Below are 22,794 nucleotides of genomic sequence, written 5' to 3'. Positions count from 1 at the left end.
CTCGCCAGGCTCAGCAGGCGGTGGGGGCGGGACACACACGTCGGCCACCCGGCTGCCGCACGCCGCCGACGTATCAAGGCATTAGTGATACGACAAAAACTCTCACCGACAAGAGTGCTACGACACCAGTCATACGCGACATTACTTCTGCTGCAAGAACTTACAGACATTATTTATGGGCGGCATTACTTCTACTACAAACAATTGTACACGATGTGAGTGCTACACGAACAAAATTTATGTTTCAAAAGCCTAACACGTTATTTTATCTACTGTAAAAGCTTATGCAGTCTTTATTCATACGCGACATTCCTTCCACTGCACACACCCAAACACAACATGAGCGCTAAATGACAGAGCCTATGCTGCAAAAACATTGACCAGTCGTTGCTTCTACAGCAGAGACTTGACTCCAAGTATTTACTGTGGCGCTAATGTCGAGTACAAGTATTCACAGTAAAAGTAATGCCGTTTATAAGCAATGGCTGTAAAAGTTTTTGCAACAGGGGTAACAGACGGTTTAAGTTTTTGAAACATAAGTTTTGTCACACAGTACTAATGTCACGGAGTCCACAGTAGGGGTGAAATCGCATATAAGTACCAATTGCATATATTTTTGCAGTGAAAGTACTGAGGAATCTAATTTTTGTACTACCAATTTCGTCGTGTAGCACCTAAGTCGCGCATGAGGTTTTATAATCCAAGAAATATCGTGTATGGGTAATGACTACACCAGTTTTTGCAGTAGAATTAAGACCAGCATGAGCTGCAGCAGCATAAGTATTGCCTCGCAGCACTTATGCCGTGCATCGTATTGGCAGTACAGGTAATGTCGCAGCACTTCTGTCAGTAGGAGTTTTTGTCGTAGCACTAGAGTGGGGAACTTACCGCGGACCGATGCTGCCCTCTGTTTGCGGCGTTCGGTCGGACGCAATGCGCCAACAGCGGATTGTAGAGGCTGAGGGCCAGGCAAGTCTGCGCGGGTGAGCACCTTACGCAGACCATGCTTCCGGATAACCACAAGAAGTTGCGCTTCATACTGCTACTGTAAGAATGACAAGGGAAATTATAAAGCAAATACTGACTGGCAAGACGAATCTTCGACGCACCTGCTCACTGCACAGCAGTGAGCTCGTGATCCAGAATCCCATCCCGGAGAGTCACGCTTAACTTGACGGCCTCATGGGGCTTGATTATACAATAACAACACAAGACGCACACACGCACGCACGCACGCACACACACACACACACACACACACACACGCACACACACACACACACACACACACACACACACACACACACACACACACACACACACACACACACACACACACACACACACACACACACACACACACACACACACACACACACACACACACGCGCGCGCGCGCGCGCGCGCGCGCGCGCGGCTCAGAGCGCTTTGCAGCCATGGATAGGATAGGTTTTGAGAACGCAAACACGACCACCCGGTTCGATTTGAACTGCGCCGACGAAAACAGCCCCGTCACGCTCATGTGAGCGCAGCTATCATGATGCGTATGAGTGCCCTCATCCTCTCACCAACCCCAGCACTGGTCGCCTGCTTGGAGTACATCCCGTTCCAGCGTGTGATTCATTAACACGGAGGCGTGGTGCGCACCTTGCTTCACGGGCAGGGGCGCGGCCCGGCGGCCCACCGGCCCGAGCCGGCAGCAGGGTGACCAGGGCGCGCAGGGAGCAGCCGCGGCAGCTCGGCCCGCTGTCCTGCCCGCACGCAACCAGTGGTCGAGACTGGGTACGGCACCTCTCACGCGGTACCCATCTGCACGACAGCTGACGTGCTGTGCCAACGCTGTGGTACGCCGCCACACGCACACCTGCCGGGCATGCTGCCGTCGACCGGCCGCCATCCGCCAGGCGGCACGGCTTCCTTACGGACGAGCAAATGAGCACCGGTGGCTTCTCGTATCGATCAGCTGCAGCTGCTGATCTGCCGGTTCCGACCTGCAGCCAAATACCAAGAGGCTGGTTGTGAACCGCTACCGAGCGACATCTCGTGCCCACGGACCGACGGCGCTCAGAAGTTGTGGTGGGGAATGTGCTCGTCATTCCCGGCTGGTTGTCAAACGCTACCGAGCGACATCGTGCCCACGGACCGACGGCGCTCAGTTGTGGTGGGGAATGTGCTCGTCATTCCCGGCCGCACCCATTCTTTAGCAGAAACTTACCTATTCCGGGCGCGTACGTGCCATCGGGGCTAGCCAGAACGACGGCCGCGTGCAGGCCGTCCTTCGAGATGACATCCATTACCGTCGAAGCCTTTTGCCATTGGTTGAATACGGTCGCTGCTAGGCCGAGATGTGATGCCAAGGAGGCTTGTCCGGCTGTTATGACAAGAACTACGACTTCATCGCACGTTTAGGGGAATGATGTTAGACGCCTGTGGTGCCCTTTATCTGCCATCAGGACCCAGCAAACTGCACAATCGCGAAACGACGCCACGTATGTATGTCCGTCGTGCATAGTTGGAAGGACAGGCCTGTGACGCCATTTCCGGTTTTTGAAGTTGGTAGCAGACACAGCTTTAGGCAGACACTAAATGAATGATCCCCTCGCCACCACGAACGGCCGACACACTCTCTAGCTGGCGTGTGCTTGGGTGGACATTATACATAGATGGCAAACAGCATTTTGCATGACATTTAGAAACGAAAGCGTCAGTTGTGCAATCATCAGGGCAACATGAACGCGTTATGATGAAAATCCCCTGTCTAGTAACGCAACAGCGCATCAAAACATAAACACTAACTAGTTGCATTTTTTGAACGCAAACCATAGCACTAATTTCGAGATGCCGTTTAATGCTGAAATTCGATGTGTTGCACAATCGAACAATAAGTGCGCACGGGAGAGGACTCGGCCTGGAGCCGTGCCTGTCGATTCTCTCGAAAAGACATTTCGATTTATGCTAGCGACCTGCTCGCGTCACTACCGCACCAGTTGTCTGCTTAACCAAAGGGCGGAGTGCGGACCATCAGAGCCCGGCCGGCCCATCGGCAGGTGACGGCCCGCTCCAGCCAGGAGCGCGGCCCGTCGGAGCCCGGCCGGCCCATCGGCAGGTGACGGCCCGCTCCAGCCAGCAGTGCCGATCATTGGAGCCCGGCCGGCCCATCGGCAGGTGACGGCCCGCTCCAGCCAGGAGCGCGGCCCATCGGAGCCCGGCCGGCCCATCGGCAGGTGACGGCCCGCTTCAGCCAGCAGCGCGGCCCATCGGCAGGTGACGGCCCGCTCCAGCCAGCAGTGCGCACCATCGGAGCGCGGCCGGCCCATCGGCAGGTGAAGGCCCGCTCCAGCCAGAAGCACGGACCATCGGAGATCGGCCGGCCCATCGGCAGGTGACGGCCCGCTCCAGCCAGCAGTGCTGACCATTGGAGCCCGGCCGGCCCATCGGCAGGTGACGGCCCGCTCCAGCCCGGGCGAGCGGCATCAGTCCTGTAGGCGGCCGCTGCGTCCCTCTTCCGGCCGTGATAGGCGCCCGGAGCAGGGGCCGGACGAGCGGCATCAGTCCTGTAGGCGGCCGCTGCGTCCCTCTTCCAGCCGTGATAGGCGCCCGGAGCAGGGGCCGGGCGAGCGGCATCAGTCCTGTAGCCGGCCGCTGCGTCCCTCTTCCAGCCGTGATAGGCGCCCGGAGCAGGGGCCGGACGAGCGGCATAGCGCGCTCACACGCCATGTCAGCTCTGAGCAAATGACGGAATGGCCCACATGGTATCAATGAGGTTCGCGTGCGATCCGCCAGCAAAGAAGATCGGTACGCAGCCGGCTCCGATGGATATGGTCATGCACTCAGACCCGGTATGATTCGCGCATTTGCCTGGGGCACGACTCCGAGCCGAAGTGCGATGCAAACCTGGCCAAACGATGTCGTACTCATTAATCATTTTTAATGTCTAACTCAACAAACGAACGCACCGCCAGTTTAAAACCAGAGCGTCGAAAGCACATAAAAGGAAGCTTACCAAACCGCCCGAGCACACTCCCACACATTACCCTTCTGCGCATATCCCATCAAGTATCGAACGAACTGCGATGTGCCTGCGCCGGCTGGAGCCCGCTCCGTTCTGACCAATATCCCGGTTCATCCAGAAACACCTGTATGATCCTCCTCGCCGACATGATAAACTATGCTAACCAGCTCGTGAAGCCGCGCCGGCATCTAATAAATCAAAAGCCGCCATCGTTATGATAATAGTGTGGTCCGGCTGGAGCGATATTCAACGCTCCGCGGAAGCCGCCCGGAATCCATAGCGGCCGCCATAAACCACGGTGCAGTCATCAGGGGTGGCCGCGCGGCCAGGCACGTCAACGGGTTACGCCGTAACGAGGTCAGCGGCCGCCGGTCATGAGCTGACGGACAGCGCAGCTCAAAGAGACCGTGTGTTGGTACGGTAGGCAGGGTATACTTCCTCCGAGGATTTGCACAAAGGTCTGATGAACACCCGGAACTATATATCACAGCGCACTCGGGCGCATGTCAGGTGCTGCACACGGCACTAGGTTCACCCAAAGCATAAAAAGAGCAACATATTTTGATCCATTTCAGGTTAAGAGCAGCCGAGTTCGCATGCAGCCTTGTCACGTTTCAATTACGGCCGTCACTAGCAGCTCGCCGGCCGACAGTCAATCACCAAACAAGTGTTTGAAGAGCCCGAATCGATTCGCCGCGACACATTGTGGTCTAGCCTTCAACGCTCCCCCACGACATCGCACATCAGACCATACGCCGAACCCTAAGTCTCCTGTATTGGAATTACAAGCCCAATTTGTAATGAAAAAATACCTGTTAAGCTTTCATTTATTACGGAAGTAATTTATTGGCAGCCTACCGACCAAGTGTTTTGGTCGCAGGCAGTAGCACAGCAAAGCTTGCCGAACAAAAAACTGTTTGACAGTGATGAGGAAGAAATTAGAGGGATAACTCATTTTTTGCAATACAAAATATGAACTATAAGGGCCAATACGAGGAAAATAGCTTGTAACTCAAATGAGATGTGCGTGATGTGCAAAGGGCAGGTAAATAGCCGCATTCCGACCGAAAACGCAACCACTGCCTTTAACTCCCACGTGAGGTGCCCTGGGCTTAAGGCCCTGTAAAAACAATCTGCGTGCTAGGTCACAATTGACACCAGTAGGTTGGGCGGCAGGATAATATCAGAGTATACTAGATCTCGAATTGGTACCGGCACAGCGACCTCACATGCTGCTTGTTACCAATGATTGTCGCAATAATGTTATCAAAATTAAAATTGGCAAACACATGATATCTGGCTAAGGTTACAAGAAATAGGTGTGGCTAAGGATTATAATCTGTTACAAGAAATATGTAGGCAAGCATTCTCGATAGCTTAAAACCTGGACTAAATATGGTAATGCTACAATTATGGTACTCCGGCGGCGCCTCGCCTTATGACGGAAGTAAATTCTCCCCCCCCCCCCCCCCGCCTCGGAGGTGACTAGGCCGGTCGAGGGAAAAAGAGGCCCATTTAGCCCATACAAAAAATCTGGTGGCAACATGCAAGGCAGTATAGGCATTTTAAGCCGATCCTTGTTCGGCAATCCCGGTGAACATTTTCGTAAGAGTAACTACGACACTTCGCTGACGTTCATGTAATCATCTTTAATGAATTGTGTCCTAAAGTAGCAAAAAAACAACAAAAAAACAAACGAAACCCAAGAATTGCAGACCCTACACCACTCTTACCTTCAAATTTGTTATGGAAGATCCATCTGTATGTCCATCCAGGTGTGTCTGATTATAGACATTATAATAAGTACGTGTATGTGCGATTTCATGGCAACAACACAGTTTCGCACCTAATTAGGTGAAACTTACCATGGGCTTTCAGCATCAAGCCATGTACTGGTTATCTTCAGGTTGTCATCATTCATCCTACGTTTTGATGTTTAAAATACAATCATTGGCATGCAACCAACCATAATGTTCCTTGTCACTATAACAATAACAATGTAAGCACATTATTATGAGCGCTTCACCAGTGGTCAGTGGTCAGGGATGCTAAATGAGCTGGGACCCTCAATTCTTACCCAACTCAACTCACTCTACGCAGCCCCAGCATACTAAACAGTGGGAAGTGATGTAACCCACCCTCAAAAGACACCAAAGAATAGATTTGTGTGTTCCCAGATTTGGTTTACTTTGTTCTCAAAGTCATGCTGCGGACCAAATATATTGGGGGACTGTGGAGCCCTTGACTGAAAAGGAAACTGCACTCCTGCCAAATGTCAGTCAGTGCTAGGCACGTCTTTATAGTTACTAGTGCAAAGTGCGACCCAGCACACACATGATGATGTGTTTATGTTTCTAGTGCTGGTGCAGTAACAGAAATATTCTAGGGCGTGCCACATGGGGCATAGGCAAAGGTTGGCGCAGCTTGTCCTTCACACAGACAACCCCTCATGCTGTTGGTAAATGACTAGTTGCAACAATCAGTACTGTATGATACATGGATAAATTACCCTGTCCCTAAATCCTGCTAGGTTTTGTGGAGCCTGTTAGCGTTGCTCGCCTACCTGAACTGTAATTCCCTCTCATCTTTATACCTTGAAAGATGACACCCTGCCCTCAAATCACACTCAAATCACACCCAACAACAATGCACACTCAAATCTTAAGTCTGTCTCGGCTTACCAGCAGATATAACAAATCAGTTCGACTTCAGTTCGACACTTAAAGTTTGCCTTGAGATGTGCAACTAACCATGCTTGACACATCAAGCCACTTTTGTTAGGCGTCACAGTGCCAGGGTCATCTACATCAGAAGAAAACTACCAATTTGCGATATTTTCGAATCCAATTTCCATTATTTTTTCGCTTTTGGAAGGCCAGGGGCTTGGGAAGACGGCGGGAGGGACTTGAGATTACAGCTGGGGGCTGATCTTCACGCTCTCTGAAAACTGTATGTTGTCCCTATGGACACTGACTGGACATAGATCATGCTAACTTTATTGGATAATCCATGTCACCTCTACTCATAATACAAGCTCGTAGTACAATAATTCCTTGCTAGAATGACTTACCGGGGCCCGCCTGTCGTTTTTTACCTGCATTCAGGTCTGCACGCGTGTAACCTCAATACTATGCATTTGGGACTATAACTGCACCGGCCCAAAATTGCAAACAAATTGAAGTTAGGTATGGCCATGACGTTGCACAGAAGGAGCAGTCTAAAAATGGCCTGTGCACTCTTAACTCTTGCGGGAAATTTTCAGTTTCGAGCTCATGCACGTGCTCAAAAGTGATTCATGCATTGTTATCGCCGACTTAATGCGAAATCAGATTCCATCTACTTTCCCCGCCCTTACGCTCAGCAAAACTCCTGGTGCTTCTTTTAACATTAAATGTAACCGTTGCCGCCTTCTCAGTGGTTGCACACTCGAATACTTCCCTTCCATCGGGCTGACCGCTCGTTTATGCGTATCACCTGTTTGAAGTAACCCGCATCCGGGCGGCAGTCCGAACCGGTCCGTGACAGTAAGGGCGATTTTCACCTCTAACTTTCAAAAAGGTCGCCCTTTTCGGATGTAAAGCACGGTGTGGGGACACGGGCTGGTGTTGAAATATTTGACCAGCCACAGCTGTTTTAACCCCGGATGTGGCTAGAAAACATCTTAGCAAACGTTTCGAGACTTACTTTATGGAAGAGAACGGCTTAAAAGTATTCGAAAACGATGATCAAAAGACACGTATTGCGATGTCCTTCATCACGTAAATGCCCTGGGCGTCCCCATGGTGACGTCACCATGGGACTACCAGGCCAAGTCCCGACACTAGGTTCCGACCCCCCCCCCCCCCCCTCGGCTACCGTATTTTACATCGGGAGACGGATCACCTCCGAACAGCTAGCAACAGGCTAAATCGCTGCAGCGCTACAAACTTCACAGGCAATGCCGGAGAGGCGACGCGTGTTGCGGGCACGCTGGACAAACGGCTCCGGTGTGATGGCGCCGCACGCCACGAACAGCAGGCAGCTGCCGCCAGTTCCATGGACGGAGGTGTGCGACGCGCCGGCGCCGAGCGACGCGGGCAACCGTTTCCGGGCCGCCCGCCTCACGGCAGGGGCGCACTCCCCGGTGGCCAGTCGCACTACCCTGCCCCACCAATCAATACCAGGTATGAACGGGCTCGTGCAGCAGGGACTGCTGAGTGGGCGCCATCACCCGCCGGTGATCCCGCCGACCGTCAGTCGACATCGGCGGAGCGGGTCCGTATGTCAGAGTCCGGGGCCGCCGGTAATCCCTGTCGACTGTACCGACGGAGCGGCTACATGTGTCCGGGCCCGGGGCCGCCGGTGATCCCTGCCGACTGTACCGACGGAGCGGCTACATGTGTCCGGGTCCGGGGCCGCCGGTGATCCCTGCCGACTGTACCGACGGAGCGGCTCTGTATGTCCGGGTCCGGGGCCGCCGGTGATTCCTATCGACTGTACCGACGGAGCGGCTCTGTATGTCCGGGTCCAGGGCCGCCGGTGATCCCTGTCAGCAATGAGTTGGCACCAACGGAGTCGGTCCAGGACCGTCCAGGGCCGTCGGCGATTCCTGCTGACAGTGAGTCGGCACCAACGGAGTCGGTAAAGGACCGTCCAAGGCCGTCGGCGATTCCTGCTGACAGTGAGTCGGCACTAACGGAGGCGGTAAAGGACCGTCCAAGGCCGCCGGTGATTTCTGCTGACTGTGAGTCGGCACCAACGGAGTCGGTAAAGGACCGTCCAAGGCCGCCGGTGATTTCTGCTGACTGTGAGTCGGCACCAACGGAGTCGGTAAAGGACCGTCCAAGGCCGCCGGTGATTTCTGCTGACTGTGAGTCGGCACCGACCATACAGTCATATCCTAAAAAATGCGGTATAAAATTTTAGTATCGTATTACTTCGTATGGAAACTTCTTCGTATTGTCTACTAGGTGGTAAAGGTGACCGGTGCTGTCTGTTTGTCGGAAACATGGTTGGAAAAATATATGGGTGAGATATGTCCTCTGTTTCGCATTGTCTTGCACTATAGCTAATGTTTGGGTAAGTGAACGAGAACAGAGGAAAAAGAGGTCTCCATTTCCCAGCAGTCTATGCACAATGCATGAAGAGACAAAAGTAAAACTGGTCTGGACATCATTCGTGTTTTGGTGAAAACTTTATGAATCATAATGAACTGGTCCGTGGATAAATTCGCCATTCGCATTTTTATCCAACCCATCAAGTGTTCCAATATGGCAGTCCACGCTGCACATGCATTTTATAAAAACAATAGCGGGTACGAACGCCGGAAGTGCGGGCAATATATGGAAATGCCAACGTTTGTATTTTTACTGCCAACTATGCCATACAAGGGGGTAAGTTCAACAAAAAAGTGACGCAAAAGAAAGAAGTGCACGAAGAAATCCAACACGACGTCATATACAAAAAACTGCGTGTACGAAAATGTGTGCGTCAGGGACAATCACGTTTGGGAAGCATTACGTCACGGATAAATGCGTGCATGACGGCATGCGTGCGAAGGAACGCGAAAAAAGAGATGCGTTTTACAGGATATGTGATGCGAATAACTGCGAGCAGGATATTTTGCGGATATCAAGAATAGCAGATAAGCAGCTGGCGGATACGAACATTTGCGCACGAGGATCTGCACATAAGGATTTCCAACAAGGTGACTTGCGCGCAACGCTTTGCGTGCGAAGAGTTGTGATGCGAAGTTTCTGCACGAGGTTTTACAAACATTGCACACGGAGTAATCCGATACGCAGCTTTATAAAGCTGCGTCAACGTCACGGAGCTGTGCGAGCATGCTCAAACATGATGCGATGACGGGGTAGATTTATCTGGTAGCTATGCCTTGATTCAATTGACCCTCTGGTTGGCCTGACGTGAACCAGGAATCAGGCGAAACGCAGCACGACTGTGCGAGAACAGACTTTGCTTTAATTATAACCATGCCAGTATGATAATGCAAAGTATTAGATGTTCCAGGAAAGATGGGATCGCATCGGGTCAATATCTTAGACACCAAATGACTAGCCGATAGCATTGCACCTAGGAACCTGGGAAAACACCGTCGTCGTGCTCAGACTAAACAACCTGAAAATCGATGTGGAGCCCGCGGCGAACAACGTCCTTTGAGGGTCCAATCTGTGTGCGCTCTCACTGCAGATGACATGAGCCTAGGACTGTCCGGACGGCACTGAGCCATAGATTACGGATCACCAGACTCCTTCAGGCGCGGTTTACGGATGGCAGCGTTAGATCCCATCACCAAATGGCAACGGACCCCGACTAGAAAATCGCCCGCGAATAGCAATGCAACATCGATGACACGCACACTGCAATCAACACAAGAAATGCTGATCGCTCTACCCCGTCACAGTGGCATAGAAAGTCCAACTAGACTCCAATTCACGCCAGAACTTATTTCAGAAAATAAACTGATTGGCGATCTCAAGGGTGACACACGTAGGCACGAGGCACACCGAGCGGACTGCATTCACGCCTGAGACGTCGAATTTCTCCAAGAAGAAGGAGAACAATTACTGCGGCCATCATGTCTGGCACTGCCTGACATGCAAACTTTACGAAATAGTTGGAAAATATGCCGATGGCAAATTATCGCATGGCTCATACTTAACACGTAACTTTCCAACCCGCCAACACGCCAACATCTGACTTGCAAAAACCCGCGGGCTTTTGCCCGAGTTATGGGCCAGACTTGGCAGGCTTTTTGGCCGAGATATGGGCCAGACTTGGCGGGTCTTTTGGCCGAATTATGGAATGAACTTGGCGGGCCCTTTGTGCGCCAAAAATTTTAACAGGGAAAATAATGCAATTTTTGTTATTCAAGTTTTAGAATCACCCAAAACCGAGGGTGAGACACTAGACAGAACACACTATGAAAATAACTTTCACCGATTTGAAAGAATGATTTCAATTTCCTTTTAAGAGTAGAACATCAGTGATGACATGAGTAACTAAGTTACACAAATGGAATAACTTAAAGCAAACATCTCTCTGAAAAACTCAAGAATAGCAACACAAATTTCCAAAGCTTTGTGTCACAAATCACAGGCACACACTGCATTTGACTGGTATTGTGAAGGTGGAGTGCACTCAAACTTTCTTGTTTCATAAAAACCATGCCTCACAGCCAATATCAATGCTAACTGAAATGAATGGGAAACTGTATGCCTTTTATTGCCCCAGCCTTGCTTACTCGTCAATGCAGCCCACAGCTACTAGTGCAAAGTGCGCGACACAACGAGTTTGTCTACGTATTCCTAAAGCGCGTACAGCTACCGACCACGATAACAAAGTCACTTACATATAACACGTTTCAGCCTTACTGCAATTTTTAACATATCTGTCTCGTTAAGGCTTTTGTTCCACTTTGTTTTTCATCCCTCCCAATATTTCAAAGCAAGTCTGTCAACAATGATCTGTAAAGAGGTCCTGGACACGATTCTCATATGTTTCCTGACGATTTCTTGACGACGAAAACAACTGACTTTGTTGCAGAATTTAGCCATATCCTACGTTTTTGTGGCATTGTTTAATGCATATGATGTCACCTGAATGAATGTATACGACGTCACGTGAGTGATAAATGCATATGACGCCACTTCAGGGGTAAATGCATATGATGCCACTTGAGTGGTGAATGCATATAATGTGCTTGCACGTACACGACACAACGCAAACGGCACGGCGATAGTTGTGGGATGGACCATGGGTCCATCCCACAAGGGGGACATGCGGACAAGTTCAGTGCTGCTATGTGGTACCTATTCTGTGTTGTTGCGTGGTGTGCCCACTTCAGGATAGCAAACTGGAATGGTGCTTTGCGGCGTTTGGCGAATTTGCAGTTATGTGTAGTGTAATGAAGTGGAGACACTCCCCATGAATTGAGACATCAACATTTTTCTACTCAGTGCAAACCTCTACATGACGCAAACAGCTTACATTGATGCATGCAATTTTAGAAGACATGACCAGTAGTCTATTGAAATGAGGTGGGAAGATGAAATCTTTGGTATATTTTGGTGAAGACCCATTACAAACTCCACCATCCAACTTCTCATGTGTGGATGGATACTGGCATCAAAGCGATTAAAATGTACTTCGGCACAAAATAAATTACATGATCCTGGTTCTCCATCACTACCCTCTAAACCGCATCACTGTTGTCAGCCAAACAGTGTTGTGTATTGAATGACACTGACATGTCATTTTGTGCACTCTTTATGTATAGGCCTGCCAACATGCACATTGCAATCACTTCCATACTTTCGGATTACTGCCGGATCAGTACTGTAGCACAGGGCATTTTGCAGGCTAGATCTGTAGCTCGCCAGGGCGGGCCGGGCAGCAGGCTTACATTTTGGAAAAAGTTTTGTCTCTGGTTAAAACCATTTGGACCAAGGGTCGGTGTCTAGGCAATACACCGCAATCAGAGAGCACGTTGGTTCCAACAACGGTTAAGCTAATAATTCATGGATACGTGAATAATCTTCAAGCATTGGGCGAAAGTTCGTCACCAGGTCCACTGTCTCTTCATCATCGCAATACTGGCGGTGGTCACATCGCAGCACCCACCCGGCCCAGGCCCATGGCTGGGATAGCGATGCCACTCTGCCCCGCCGGTACAGTACAAAACGGCAGTACCGGAAGCCCACAACTGGGACAGCGGTACCCCTTTGCCCCCGTCCGGCCACGCAGTGTAGTACGTCAGTACTGGAAGCCCACAGCTGAGACAGCGGTACCCCTCTGACCCTGCCCGGCCATGCAGGGCAGTACGTCAGTACTGGAAGCCCACAGCTGGGACAGCGGTACCCCTCTGACCCTGCCCGGCCATGCAGTGCAGTACGTCAGTACCGGAAGCCCACAGCTGGGACAGCGGTACCCCTCTGCCCCTGTCCGGCCATGCAGGGCAGTACGTCAGTACCGGAAGCCCACAGCTGGGACAGCGGTACCAATCTGCCCCTGTCCGGCCACAGGGCAGTACGTCAGTATCGGAAGTCGCCCCGACCTTGCAGGCCCGGCGCCTAGAACCAGGCGGGCCCAGCCTCAGGCGGACAGCGGGTGTTCCTGAAATCTACACTAGGATTCACGGCAACACGTCCCGCCAAATCAGCAGCGTACTGGCAGTGGAGTTGCTCTTGTTTTCAATTTATTGTTCTTGGGTCGTAGTTTACCAGCCTCCGCTCGATGCTTTGAAGCAGGCTAAATCCGAATACACACTTTTTATTGGTGAAATGAAAAAATCGACGACGCACAAAACACATTCAGTTGCGCATTATTGCCAATCATTGGACATTTTTGGCCTTACCGTTCATCATTATAGTTATAGCTTGGGAGTATATGTTAACAAGGTTAAAGACAACGGGATTTCCGCTTTTTTCTTAAAAAAATTGATAATTTTAAAGGACGGGCCATAGAAAAACTGATCATAGCTTTCAATGAACAACTTTGATCTTTCTTGATGGGACGGATGGCTGCAACAAACTATAAATTCGACTGGCGCATCCCAAACTGGACGTGAGTTAACAAGGATTAAGATCGGAGCGCATGATCGTGTCGCGCGGTCAAAATCACTTCAGTTGCCCTGAAGTGGAGATGGGCACACGGGATTACGACGCCGGGTTGGCTTGAGTGGCATTGAAAGCTTACAATGCCGCTAATCCTACATAAGGGCATATAATGATGGCTCGCCGTACGCGCTGAGCGGTGCGCGGCCATCGGCACTTCCAGAGTGTGAACAAGCATCCCCTTATGGTCACCAACCACCGCGCGGGAGCGGTCGACTTCACGTGTTGTCCACGCGCGTGCGGATGCCCGGTTTGCCCCCGTCCCGGCTGACCAGGTGTGTTGAGACCCGTTTACTCCACGATGAGGGTACGGGGAAAGGCAGCAGCTCCGTTCTATGTATCCCGCGCTCAGCTCCGACATCAGTGCCAGCGCGGGCGGACAGGCCCGTAGGGCGCCGACGGCACCGCTGCCGGTCGGCATCACTGCCCTACACTGGCCACGGAAATCAAGTCCCGGTGGCGCCGACGTTGTCTCCGGCTCTTGCCCCTTCCCCCCCCCCCCCCCCCCACACACACCCAACCACATCTCACCTGACCCTGACTCCGAGCACGGTCCAGACGGGTCGGCCGTGCAAGTGGCCGCAGTTGGCGTACAGCACCTGCAGGTGGCGCGTGGCTGGCAGCCGGCAGCTGGCCCAGCCGCTGTCCGGTGCCGGCCGCTCTGGGGAAACCAGCCGCTCCGGCGACTCCCTGTCGGCCGAGGTGTTACTGTCAAAGCCACGGTTTTGTCATGTTTCCCGTTCTCATCACGAATACTGCAAATGAACTCCTTTGCTTCTAATGCACCCTTAGCCTCCAGACCACTGGCGAACTCTACCTCACTGTTGCCATCCCCCAGCTTGTCACACCCCGTGATGTCTCCAAACTTGTCACAGCCGTTGAGTCGTTGGAACGGTGACAGGGCGGAGAGGTTTACATCTCCGCTGGAGAAGATCAGGATCCGAGGGCAAAGGGGGACAGAATCCCCCAAGCACCCGGGCTTCAGCGCTGTCCGGCCTCCTTTCGGGGGCCGGGTATTTGTTGGGTTTTGAGAAGCCATGCGATTTTTAGCAAGCATTCCGCACCGGGGCTCCCCACCCACCTCGGAGTCCAACTGGGGGATTGGCCAAAGTGGAATGTCGGGACGCGCCGTGACTAACCCGCACGACGCGCCCCTCAGCCACCAGGATCCGATCAACCCGGGGACGCGGGCGAGGGGGCACGGCTTGTTGTTGTTCATTGGAGTTTTCGGGCGCGTCGACTGCAGTGGTCATTTTGCGCCCATAACTATGCTGTTAATTAGTACGGTGTGAAAATGACTTGAAAATCAATATCTTTTAAAAACGAAAAGAGCTGTTTGGGACCAAGAAAGGAGGAACTGTCACCAAGCACATCGTTTATCGTCAGGGTCGAAGCCTGTGAACCAAAGTGACGTCGTCGTTCTTCGAAGAGGCATGGACATGATATAATGACATGATGGACAGTCAGGACGGCTCCACACCGCTGGCATAGGGGTCTGTCGGCTCCATGTAACAGATGGCCATGGGTGGCATAGGTATGCCCAATGCGCAGCCTGCATAAAACCACCTCTTCCCACCGCACACTGCGAGAGCATGACGACCACAAGCCCAACTCTGTCTTTATTGCCCTGAGCTTATTGCCCCCCACCTGGTCCCAACAGCGCTGCAATCTGCTTCTCAGGAAGGTCTTGACTGCCGGGTAAAAATCTCTGGCAGGGATAGGCAAAAACCGGGTATATGGTGCTACCGCTGCTCGCTTAGCAGCGGCATCAGCCAGTTCGTTGCCCACGATACCGACGTGACTAGGGATCCAGCATAGTGCAACTCTCTTTCCAACCCGATTCAATTGTGTCAGGCGTGATAAAATGTCCTGTAAAAGGGGACATGATGGATAAAAAGACTTCAGTGCAGAGAGACTGCTCAGTGAATCTGTAAAAATGGCGTGTGAAGATTCTTCACCCACTTCGATGAAACATATCGCCTTGGTGATTGCAACTAATTCCGCCGTAAAAACTGACGAGTGGGCCGGTAACGAGAACGATCGAGTGACGGACCCGCTAACGAAAGCACAACCCACGCCATCCGAGGTTTTGGATCCGTCTGTGTATGTCAGGGTATATCCTTCATAACACGCCAAAAGCTCAACTGCCCTGGATCTCAATAGGTGTGGTGTGACGTCTTTTTTCCTAATTTCCGTAAGCGAGGTGTCAATGAAGGGTGTGGTCATTTGCCAGGGAGGAGAAGCCAGGCGGCTTACTTGCCTTACACCCCGAACAGGAATTCCGCTCTCAAGCAATAACGCTCTCATTCGGGAACCGAAAGTTAAAGCGTGCTGCTGCGGCCCATGACGAAGAGAACTTACTGCACACCGCGAAAATATTGCAGAATATGTCGGGTGAAGTGGGAACTGCCGCAGCTTCAAGGCATAACGCATGCCAAGCATTTTCCTCCTCGTCGAAAGTGGTGGTTCGTGTGCCTCCGTTAAAAGGCTGACGGAAGGTGATGTGCGAAACGCCCCAGTAGCAATGCGAATGGCAGTATGGTGGACGGTATCAAGAACACGCTTGCTGGATTCAGACGCGCCATCATAAACAAAGCATGCATAATCCAGTTTGGAGCGGACGAGGGAACGATATAAAAGCATAAGCGTGCTTCTGTCTGCCCCATACGATGAACGAGACACACACTTTAGTATGTTGAGAGATTTAAAGCATCGATCGCGTAACATTTTAAGATGTGCGTTATATGTAAGGCGGCGGTCAAAGTGTATCCCAAGATACCTGGCCACGGCCTTATTTGGAATAGAGCGACCATATAGACGGATGCTCAGATCATCACATCGCTGGCGACGACAAAAATGCATCGCAACGGTCTTGTCGCCTGAAAAACGAAACCCGTTCATGTCACCCCATCTTTCAACGCGGTCCACAGTCAGCTGGAGACGCCGCTCCATCGCTGGTGCTCTCGCTGCACTGGTCCAAATAGTAAAATCGTCAACAAAAAGGGCACGTCCGACGACTGTGGGAGCACATCACAAATATCATTTGTCATAACTGCGAAAAGTGCAACACTTAACACGCCGCCCTGGGGCACGCCGTTTATTTGTTCGTACCTGTCGGAGAGGACGTTGCCGACCCGAACACGGAAGTATCGTTTGGATAAAAACCTTTGGAGAAAAGCACCCATATGGCCACATATACCATATTTAAAGAGCTTTTGAACAATACCATGGCGCCATGTGGTGTCATAGGCGGCTTCAATGTCGAAGAATACTGTCCCCATATGCGCTTTTTCTTGAAAAGACTTGCGAACCGTGGTGTCCAGTGTTAAGAGATGGTCCACCGTACTACGGTTTTTCCTAAATCCGCACTGCGAGTTACTAAAAATATCGTTGTTCTCTAAAAACCAAGTGAGTCGCACGTTTACCATCTTTTCCATGAGCTTGGACAGTGATGACGTCAGTGAAATGGGTCGGTAATGAAGAGGGTCCAGCCCACTCTTCCCTTTTTAGGATAGGCACCACAACAGCTTCCCGCCAGGCCGGAGGGAACTCACCTCTTGACCACACCCTATTGAAGGCCGCCAATAGTGCACGACGTGCACACGGAGGCAGATGTCGGAGCATCTCATTGTGGATGTCATCAGGACCTTCCGATACACTACGAAGTCTTCCGATTGCCGACTCCAACTCCACCAAAGTGAAGGGCTCATTGTACGCCTGTGGTTGCCTTGTAGAAAAGTTCACTACGGTTTTTTCGGATTGTGCTCTTTGCCGTAAAAACTGTGGGCTCATGTTTGCACCTTCGCTACGGTGGGAGAGTGCTCGGGCGATCCCGTTAGCCACATCCAACGGATGAGTCACCACCTGGCCGTTAACATGTAACACAGGAAGTGGCACGGATGAAAACTGCCCGGAGATACGTTTGATCCGAGCCCACACCTGCGAAGTTGGTGTGAATCGGTTGAGCGTGCTTACGTACATACGCCAGGATTCACGTTTCGCTCCTTTTATCGTGCGGCGGGCGAAAGCCCTGGCTTTCTTAAAGGCTACTAAATTCTCCAAGCTACTTCTGGCGTCAAAAGCTCGGAAAGCACGTTTGCGTGCGCGAATTGCGTCACGACACTTCTCCGTCCACCACGGCACAGGAGTGCGACGAGGAAATCCAGAAGTGCGCGGGATGTAATCGCTAGCGCAATCTAGAAGTCTGTGAGTAAAATCCTCAATAGAGGATGCCACCCTCACACCTCCGGTCTGACATAATGTCTCCAGTCGAGCCTCAAACTCTCTCCAGTCAGCCTTTTTTAAATTCCAACGTCGTGGTCTTACACCCAACGTTCCTCTTATTTGGAATCGAAGCCACACTGGGAAGTGATCGCTGCCCATTGGATCATCTGCCACAGACCACTCGAGGCTCTCCACCAGCTCGGGACTAGAAAGACTCAGGTCAAGTGCGGAAGTCTGACCAGACGGCAGTGTAAAATGAGTACGAGTCCCTGTGTTTAAAATACACAGTGACGAGTCACGGATAAAATGTTCGCACATCCTTCCGCGGGTGTTCGTGCTATCACAGCCCCACGCGGTGTGATGAGCGTTGAAGTCGCCTAAAAGAAGACATGGTGAAGGCAACTCATGCACTAAACGTCTCATGTCTTCCAATGGAAAACCGACGCCAGGTGGAAGATATAAAGAACACACCGTGATGTGACGGTGATTAAAATGTAGGCGTGCGGCTACAGCCTGTAGCGTAGACCGCAGGTTAAACCTCCTGGCTGGCACGCTGTGGTGGACTGCAAGAAGGACACCGCCATGTGCGATACCGTCGGTTAACACATCATTGCGAAACAGGGCGTATCCCTTCAGCGTGCAATGGTGACTAGAAGCAAGCTTGGTCTCCTGCAACGCTACGGCTGCAGGACAGTGCTCGCTGACGACAGCCTGGAGGTCGAGGGCATTTGCCCTTATTCCTCTACAGTTCCACTGTAAAAAGGCCTGTAAAGGGGGCGTGTTAAAAAGCCGGTTGGAGGTCACATACTAAAACCGGGCACGTCCTAAAAGAACTGGGCTGCGCCAGTTGCAGAAGCAGACTTTTCTGACTGAGAGCCACGGTTGGAGTCTGCAGGGAGGTGCCCCACTCTGGGACGAGTTCTGGGGCTCCCGCCGTCAGATGGAGACGGGGGACCGGCCGGGGCACGCTTGACGCCAGCGTACCCGGTCCGGGGTGGCGGCGGGGGAGGGCCCATCGGCGGGCCTCTACCGGGCGTCTGGGGGTCAGCGGGGGCCTCCACTGGCCTTTTCGGCGATGGTGTGCCACTGCGAGGGGTGGGCTCCTTGCTTGCAACGGACGAGCGATTGGCCGTCTTAGCCCTCTCCAACTCCGCTAGGCGGGCCCGCTTGGCGTCGCGGGCGCGCCTGTCCGCCTCCTGCCGTTCCATCGTTTCCGCTGCTCGTCCACACACACTCGCCAGCGTCGCCGGAGGCGACGAGGGCAGCGGAGTGACAGACGGTGAGGAAGGCCGAGCCCGCGGACCATGGCCGCGCTTGACCACTGTCCATCCCTCCTCCTCCCCCGCCTGCGACCCCGACGACACATGAAGGTCCGGCGGCACAGCGTTGGTAGAGCAGGACGCAACTGAAGGACCAGGAGGATCTGACTGGGCGGGGGTCGCCCGCCCCGCCGGCACCACAGACAAACCGAAGGATCGCAGGAGCGTGATGAGTTGGACCGCTGACATGTGACTGATGCTGGTGGACTGTGGTACAGAGGTTTTGGATTTTTCGGCATAAGACACCTTGAGGTGATTAGCCTCATACTGTTCACGCGCCTCGCGGAAAGAAATGTTCTTTGAAGTTTTGAGTGATATAATTTCCTTTTCCTTCATGAAGGCTGGACAACTTCGATCGAAAGTTGTGTGCGGTACCTGCCCCGTGCCACAGTTCACGCACCAGGGCTGCACAGAGGTACACTGGTCTCCCGAATGCTCGGAAGATGCACACTTCCCACAGACAGCTCGATTGCGGCAGTGTGGTTTTGTATGACCAAAGCGCTGGCATTGAAAACATCGCATCGGATTCGGAACGAAGATCCTGACTTTCACAACTGCGTAGCCAATGCGGATATCAGACGGTAAATCAGGCCGGTTGAATGTCAGTATAATGTTGTTTGTAGGGATTTGGTCATCACCCCTCCTGGTCGTGATCCTACGTGCTGCCGTGACCCCGAAAATTCCCAACTCTTCGACGATTTCCTCCTCGCTGACGTCACGAAGGTCATAGCAGTTTATGATACCTTTTGAGAAATTTTTGGTGTGGTGCGGTGTGACCGTGACCGGCACGCTCACGTCTCGCTTTGCACCCTCGGTTCTCGCGGCATATACAAATTCAGTTACAGTCAGAGCTCGAGTCGCATCGGTGCCGTTTGCGAACTCCACTTCGATCGCGCCGTCCCTCAGCTTGTCACAGCGGGTGACTTTTCCCAACCTGTCGCATCCGTTTCGGCGCTGAAACGGTGAAAGCGATGCCAGGTTCTTCACATCACTCCGGAAGACAAGAACGCGTGGGGCAGGTGGAACCGACTCCTCGCTGCACCCTAAATTCATCGCAGTCCGTCCCCCTCTCGGGGGGCGGGAGTTTTTTGGGTTTGTAGATGCCATGCAAGGTTGTTCTTTATTTCGGCACCGGGGCTCCCCACCCACCTCGGAGCCCAACTGGGGGACGGCCCACTCACCAGTTGGTGGTGGTGCCGCCAGGGCTACCTCGGTGCTATACGGGGCGGACGACGCCTCCCACACGGCCAGGTGTAACCGGGGAGACCCCTCCCCGTCCTGACCGTGGTTCAGCGCCGCCGCCCCTTGACCCCTTAAGCCGCTGCGCGCGGCCAGACGCCCCAAGCGGAACCCGCAAGGAGCACCCAACCGCGACGCGAGCGACAAGCCGCTAGACCCGTGTGGGGCCCCACGGGCCCCCCGCGCCCCCGGATATCCTGGCCAAAGTGGAGTGTTGGGACGCGCCGTGACTGACCCGCACGACGCGCCCCTCAGCCACCAGGATCCGATCAACCCGGGGACGAGGGCGAGGGGGCACGGCGACCCCGATAAAACGAGGATCAGGAGTGATGAGTGGGCCGGATGCGGAAAAATGGGTAATGGGAAGGGAGCAAGCGGGACAAGGAGAAGGGGCTCACGTACCGGCAGGGTCGCTACGCCCTGAGAGGAACAGCTTGCGCTGTCCACCCGTTACCGGAGCTGGGACCCGAGGGGGCGCTAGTCCCCTACACCGACCGAAGCCGGTGCCCCTGCGGGGAGGGGGCACGGCGACCCCGATAAAACGAGGATGAGGAGTGGTGATAGGGCTGGATGCGGGAAACAGGGTACTGGAAAAGGAGCGGGCAGGACAAGGAGCAGGAGCTCACGTGCCGGCAGGGTCGCTACGCCCTGGGAGGAACAGCTTGCGCTGTCCACCCGTTACCGGAGCTGGGACCCGAGGGGGCGCTAGTCCCCTACACCGACCGAAGCCGGTGCTCCTGCGGGAGGTACGCTTATCATTTAGCGGCATCCTTTAGCGGTGCTCCAGATGACCTCGAGCGTCGGCATGCCAGCCGCAAAGCCCAATGCAGACTCCGCAGTTCATCGCCTCGGACGCCGACCGATGTGAATATATACATTCAAAGCTGGCGAATTTCGGCGTCTGTAGCGAAGCGATGGCAATTGACTGGAACGGACACGCACCGTAAAGGATCTGTCTTGATTGGCGTCGACCTCGCTCCAGAACGGTCTGCCGGCGGCTCTAGCTGGACCAAAGGGCAACAAGCTGACGGCACGATCGGAGAGCGGCTGTTCCAAGCAGTGAGCGCAGCGTGGTACCGCCCCTAGTTTCATTGGTTGCCACTGAACGACAGTTCAGAGAAGAACGCTTCAGTTCGCACGTCTGGCGGATGCGCAAATTCCGTTCTGGTCGTGGAACGTCCGAATATCCTAAATGCCACGACTCTGCGCCGTTTGTCGTGGTGCAAGCAACAGAGATATGTTGCTCTTGGTCGCCGGACGTGCGCGAGCCTGCGCGCCGTTTGTCGTGGTGCAGGCAACAGAGATATGCTGTTCTTGGTCGCCGGACGTGCGCGAGCCTGCGCGCCGTTTGTCGTGGTGCAGGCAACAGAGATATGCTGCTCTTGGTCGCCGGACATGCACGAGCCTGCGCGCCGTTTGTCGTGGTGTAGGCAACAGAGATATGGTGTTCTTGGTCGCCGGACGTGCACGAGCCTGCGCGCCGTTTGCCGTGGTGTAGGCATTTTGTTCTTGTTGTTTATTGGAGTTTTCGGGCGCGTCGACTGCAGTGGTCATTTTGCGCCCATAACTATGCTGTTACTTAATTAGTACGGTGTGAAAATGACTTGAAAGTCAATATCTTTTAAAAACGAAAAGAGCTGTGTGGGACCAAGAAAGGAGGAACTGTCACCAAGCACATCGTTTATCGTCAGGGTCGAAGCCTGTGAACCAAAGTGACGTCGTCGTTCTTCGAAGAGGCATGGACATGATATAATGACATGACGGACAGTCAGGACGGCACCACACCGCTGGCATAGGGGTCTGTCGGCTCCATGTAACAGATGGCCATGGGTGGCATAGGTATGCCCAATGCGCAGCCTGCATAAAACCACCTCTTCCCACCGCACACTGCGAGAGCATGACGACCACAAGCCCAACTCTGTCTTTATTGCCCTGAGCTTATTGCCCCCCACCTGGTCCCAACAGCGCTGCAATCTGCTTCTCAGGAAGGTCTTGACTGCCGGGTAAAAATCTCTGGCAGGGATAGGCAAAAACCGGGTATATGGTGCTACCGCTGCTCGCTTAGCAGCGGCATCAGCCAGTTCGTTGCCCACGATACCGACGTGACTAGGGATCCAGCATAGTGCAACTCTCTTTCCAACCCGATTCAATTGTGTCAGGCGTGATAAAATGTCCTGTAAAAGGGGACATGATGGATAAAAAGACTTCAGTGCAGAGAGACTGCTCAGTGAATCTGTAAAAATGGCGTGTGAAGATTCTTCACCCACTTCGATGAAACATATCGCCTTGGTGATTGCAACTAATTCCGCCGTAAAAACTGACGAGTGGGCCAGTAACGAGAACGATCGAGTGACGGACCCGCTAACGAAAGCACAACCCATACCATCCG

The 22,794-nt window shown here is 52.9% G+C and overlaps 1 protein-coding gene across 1 annotated transcript in view; it reads right to left on the bottom strand.

Moving 5' to 3' along the window:
- LOC119109401 (tectonic-2) overlaps positions 1–22,794 on the bottom strand; it is a 75,740-nt gene that overhangs the window by 42,958 nt on the left and 9,988 nt on the right. The window contains exon 3 of the mRNA XM_037233014.1: positions 14,155–14,313. Within this exon, the coding sequence (XP_037088909.1) occupies positions 14,155–14,313 (159 nt within the window). The remainder of the gene's footprint in view (positions 1–14,154; positions 14,314–22,794) is intronic.

Source organism: Pollicipes pollicipes, unplaced genomic scaffold (assembly GCF_011947565.3).
Source record: "Pollicipes pollicipes isolate AB1234 unplaced genomic scaffold, Ppol_2.1 Scaffold_7231;HRSCAF=8579_pilon_pilon_pilon, whole genome shotgun sequence".
Classification (NCBI taxonomy): domain Eukaryota; kingdom Metazoa; phylum Arthropoda; class Thecostraca; order Pollicipedomorpha; family Pollicipedidae; genus Pollicipes; species Pollicipes pollicipes.
Note: the sequence above shows the minus strand (reverse complement) of the source record. Positions and strands in the feature narration are given on the sequence as shown.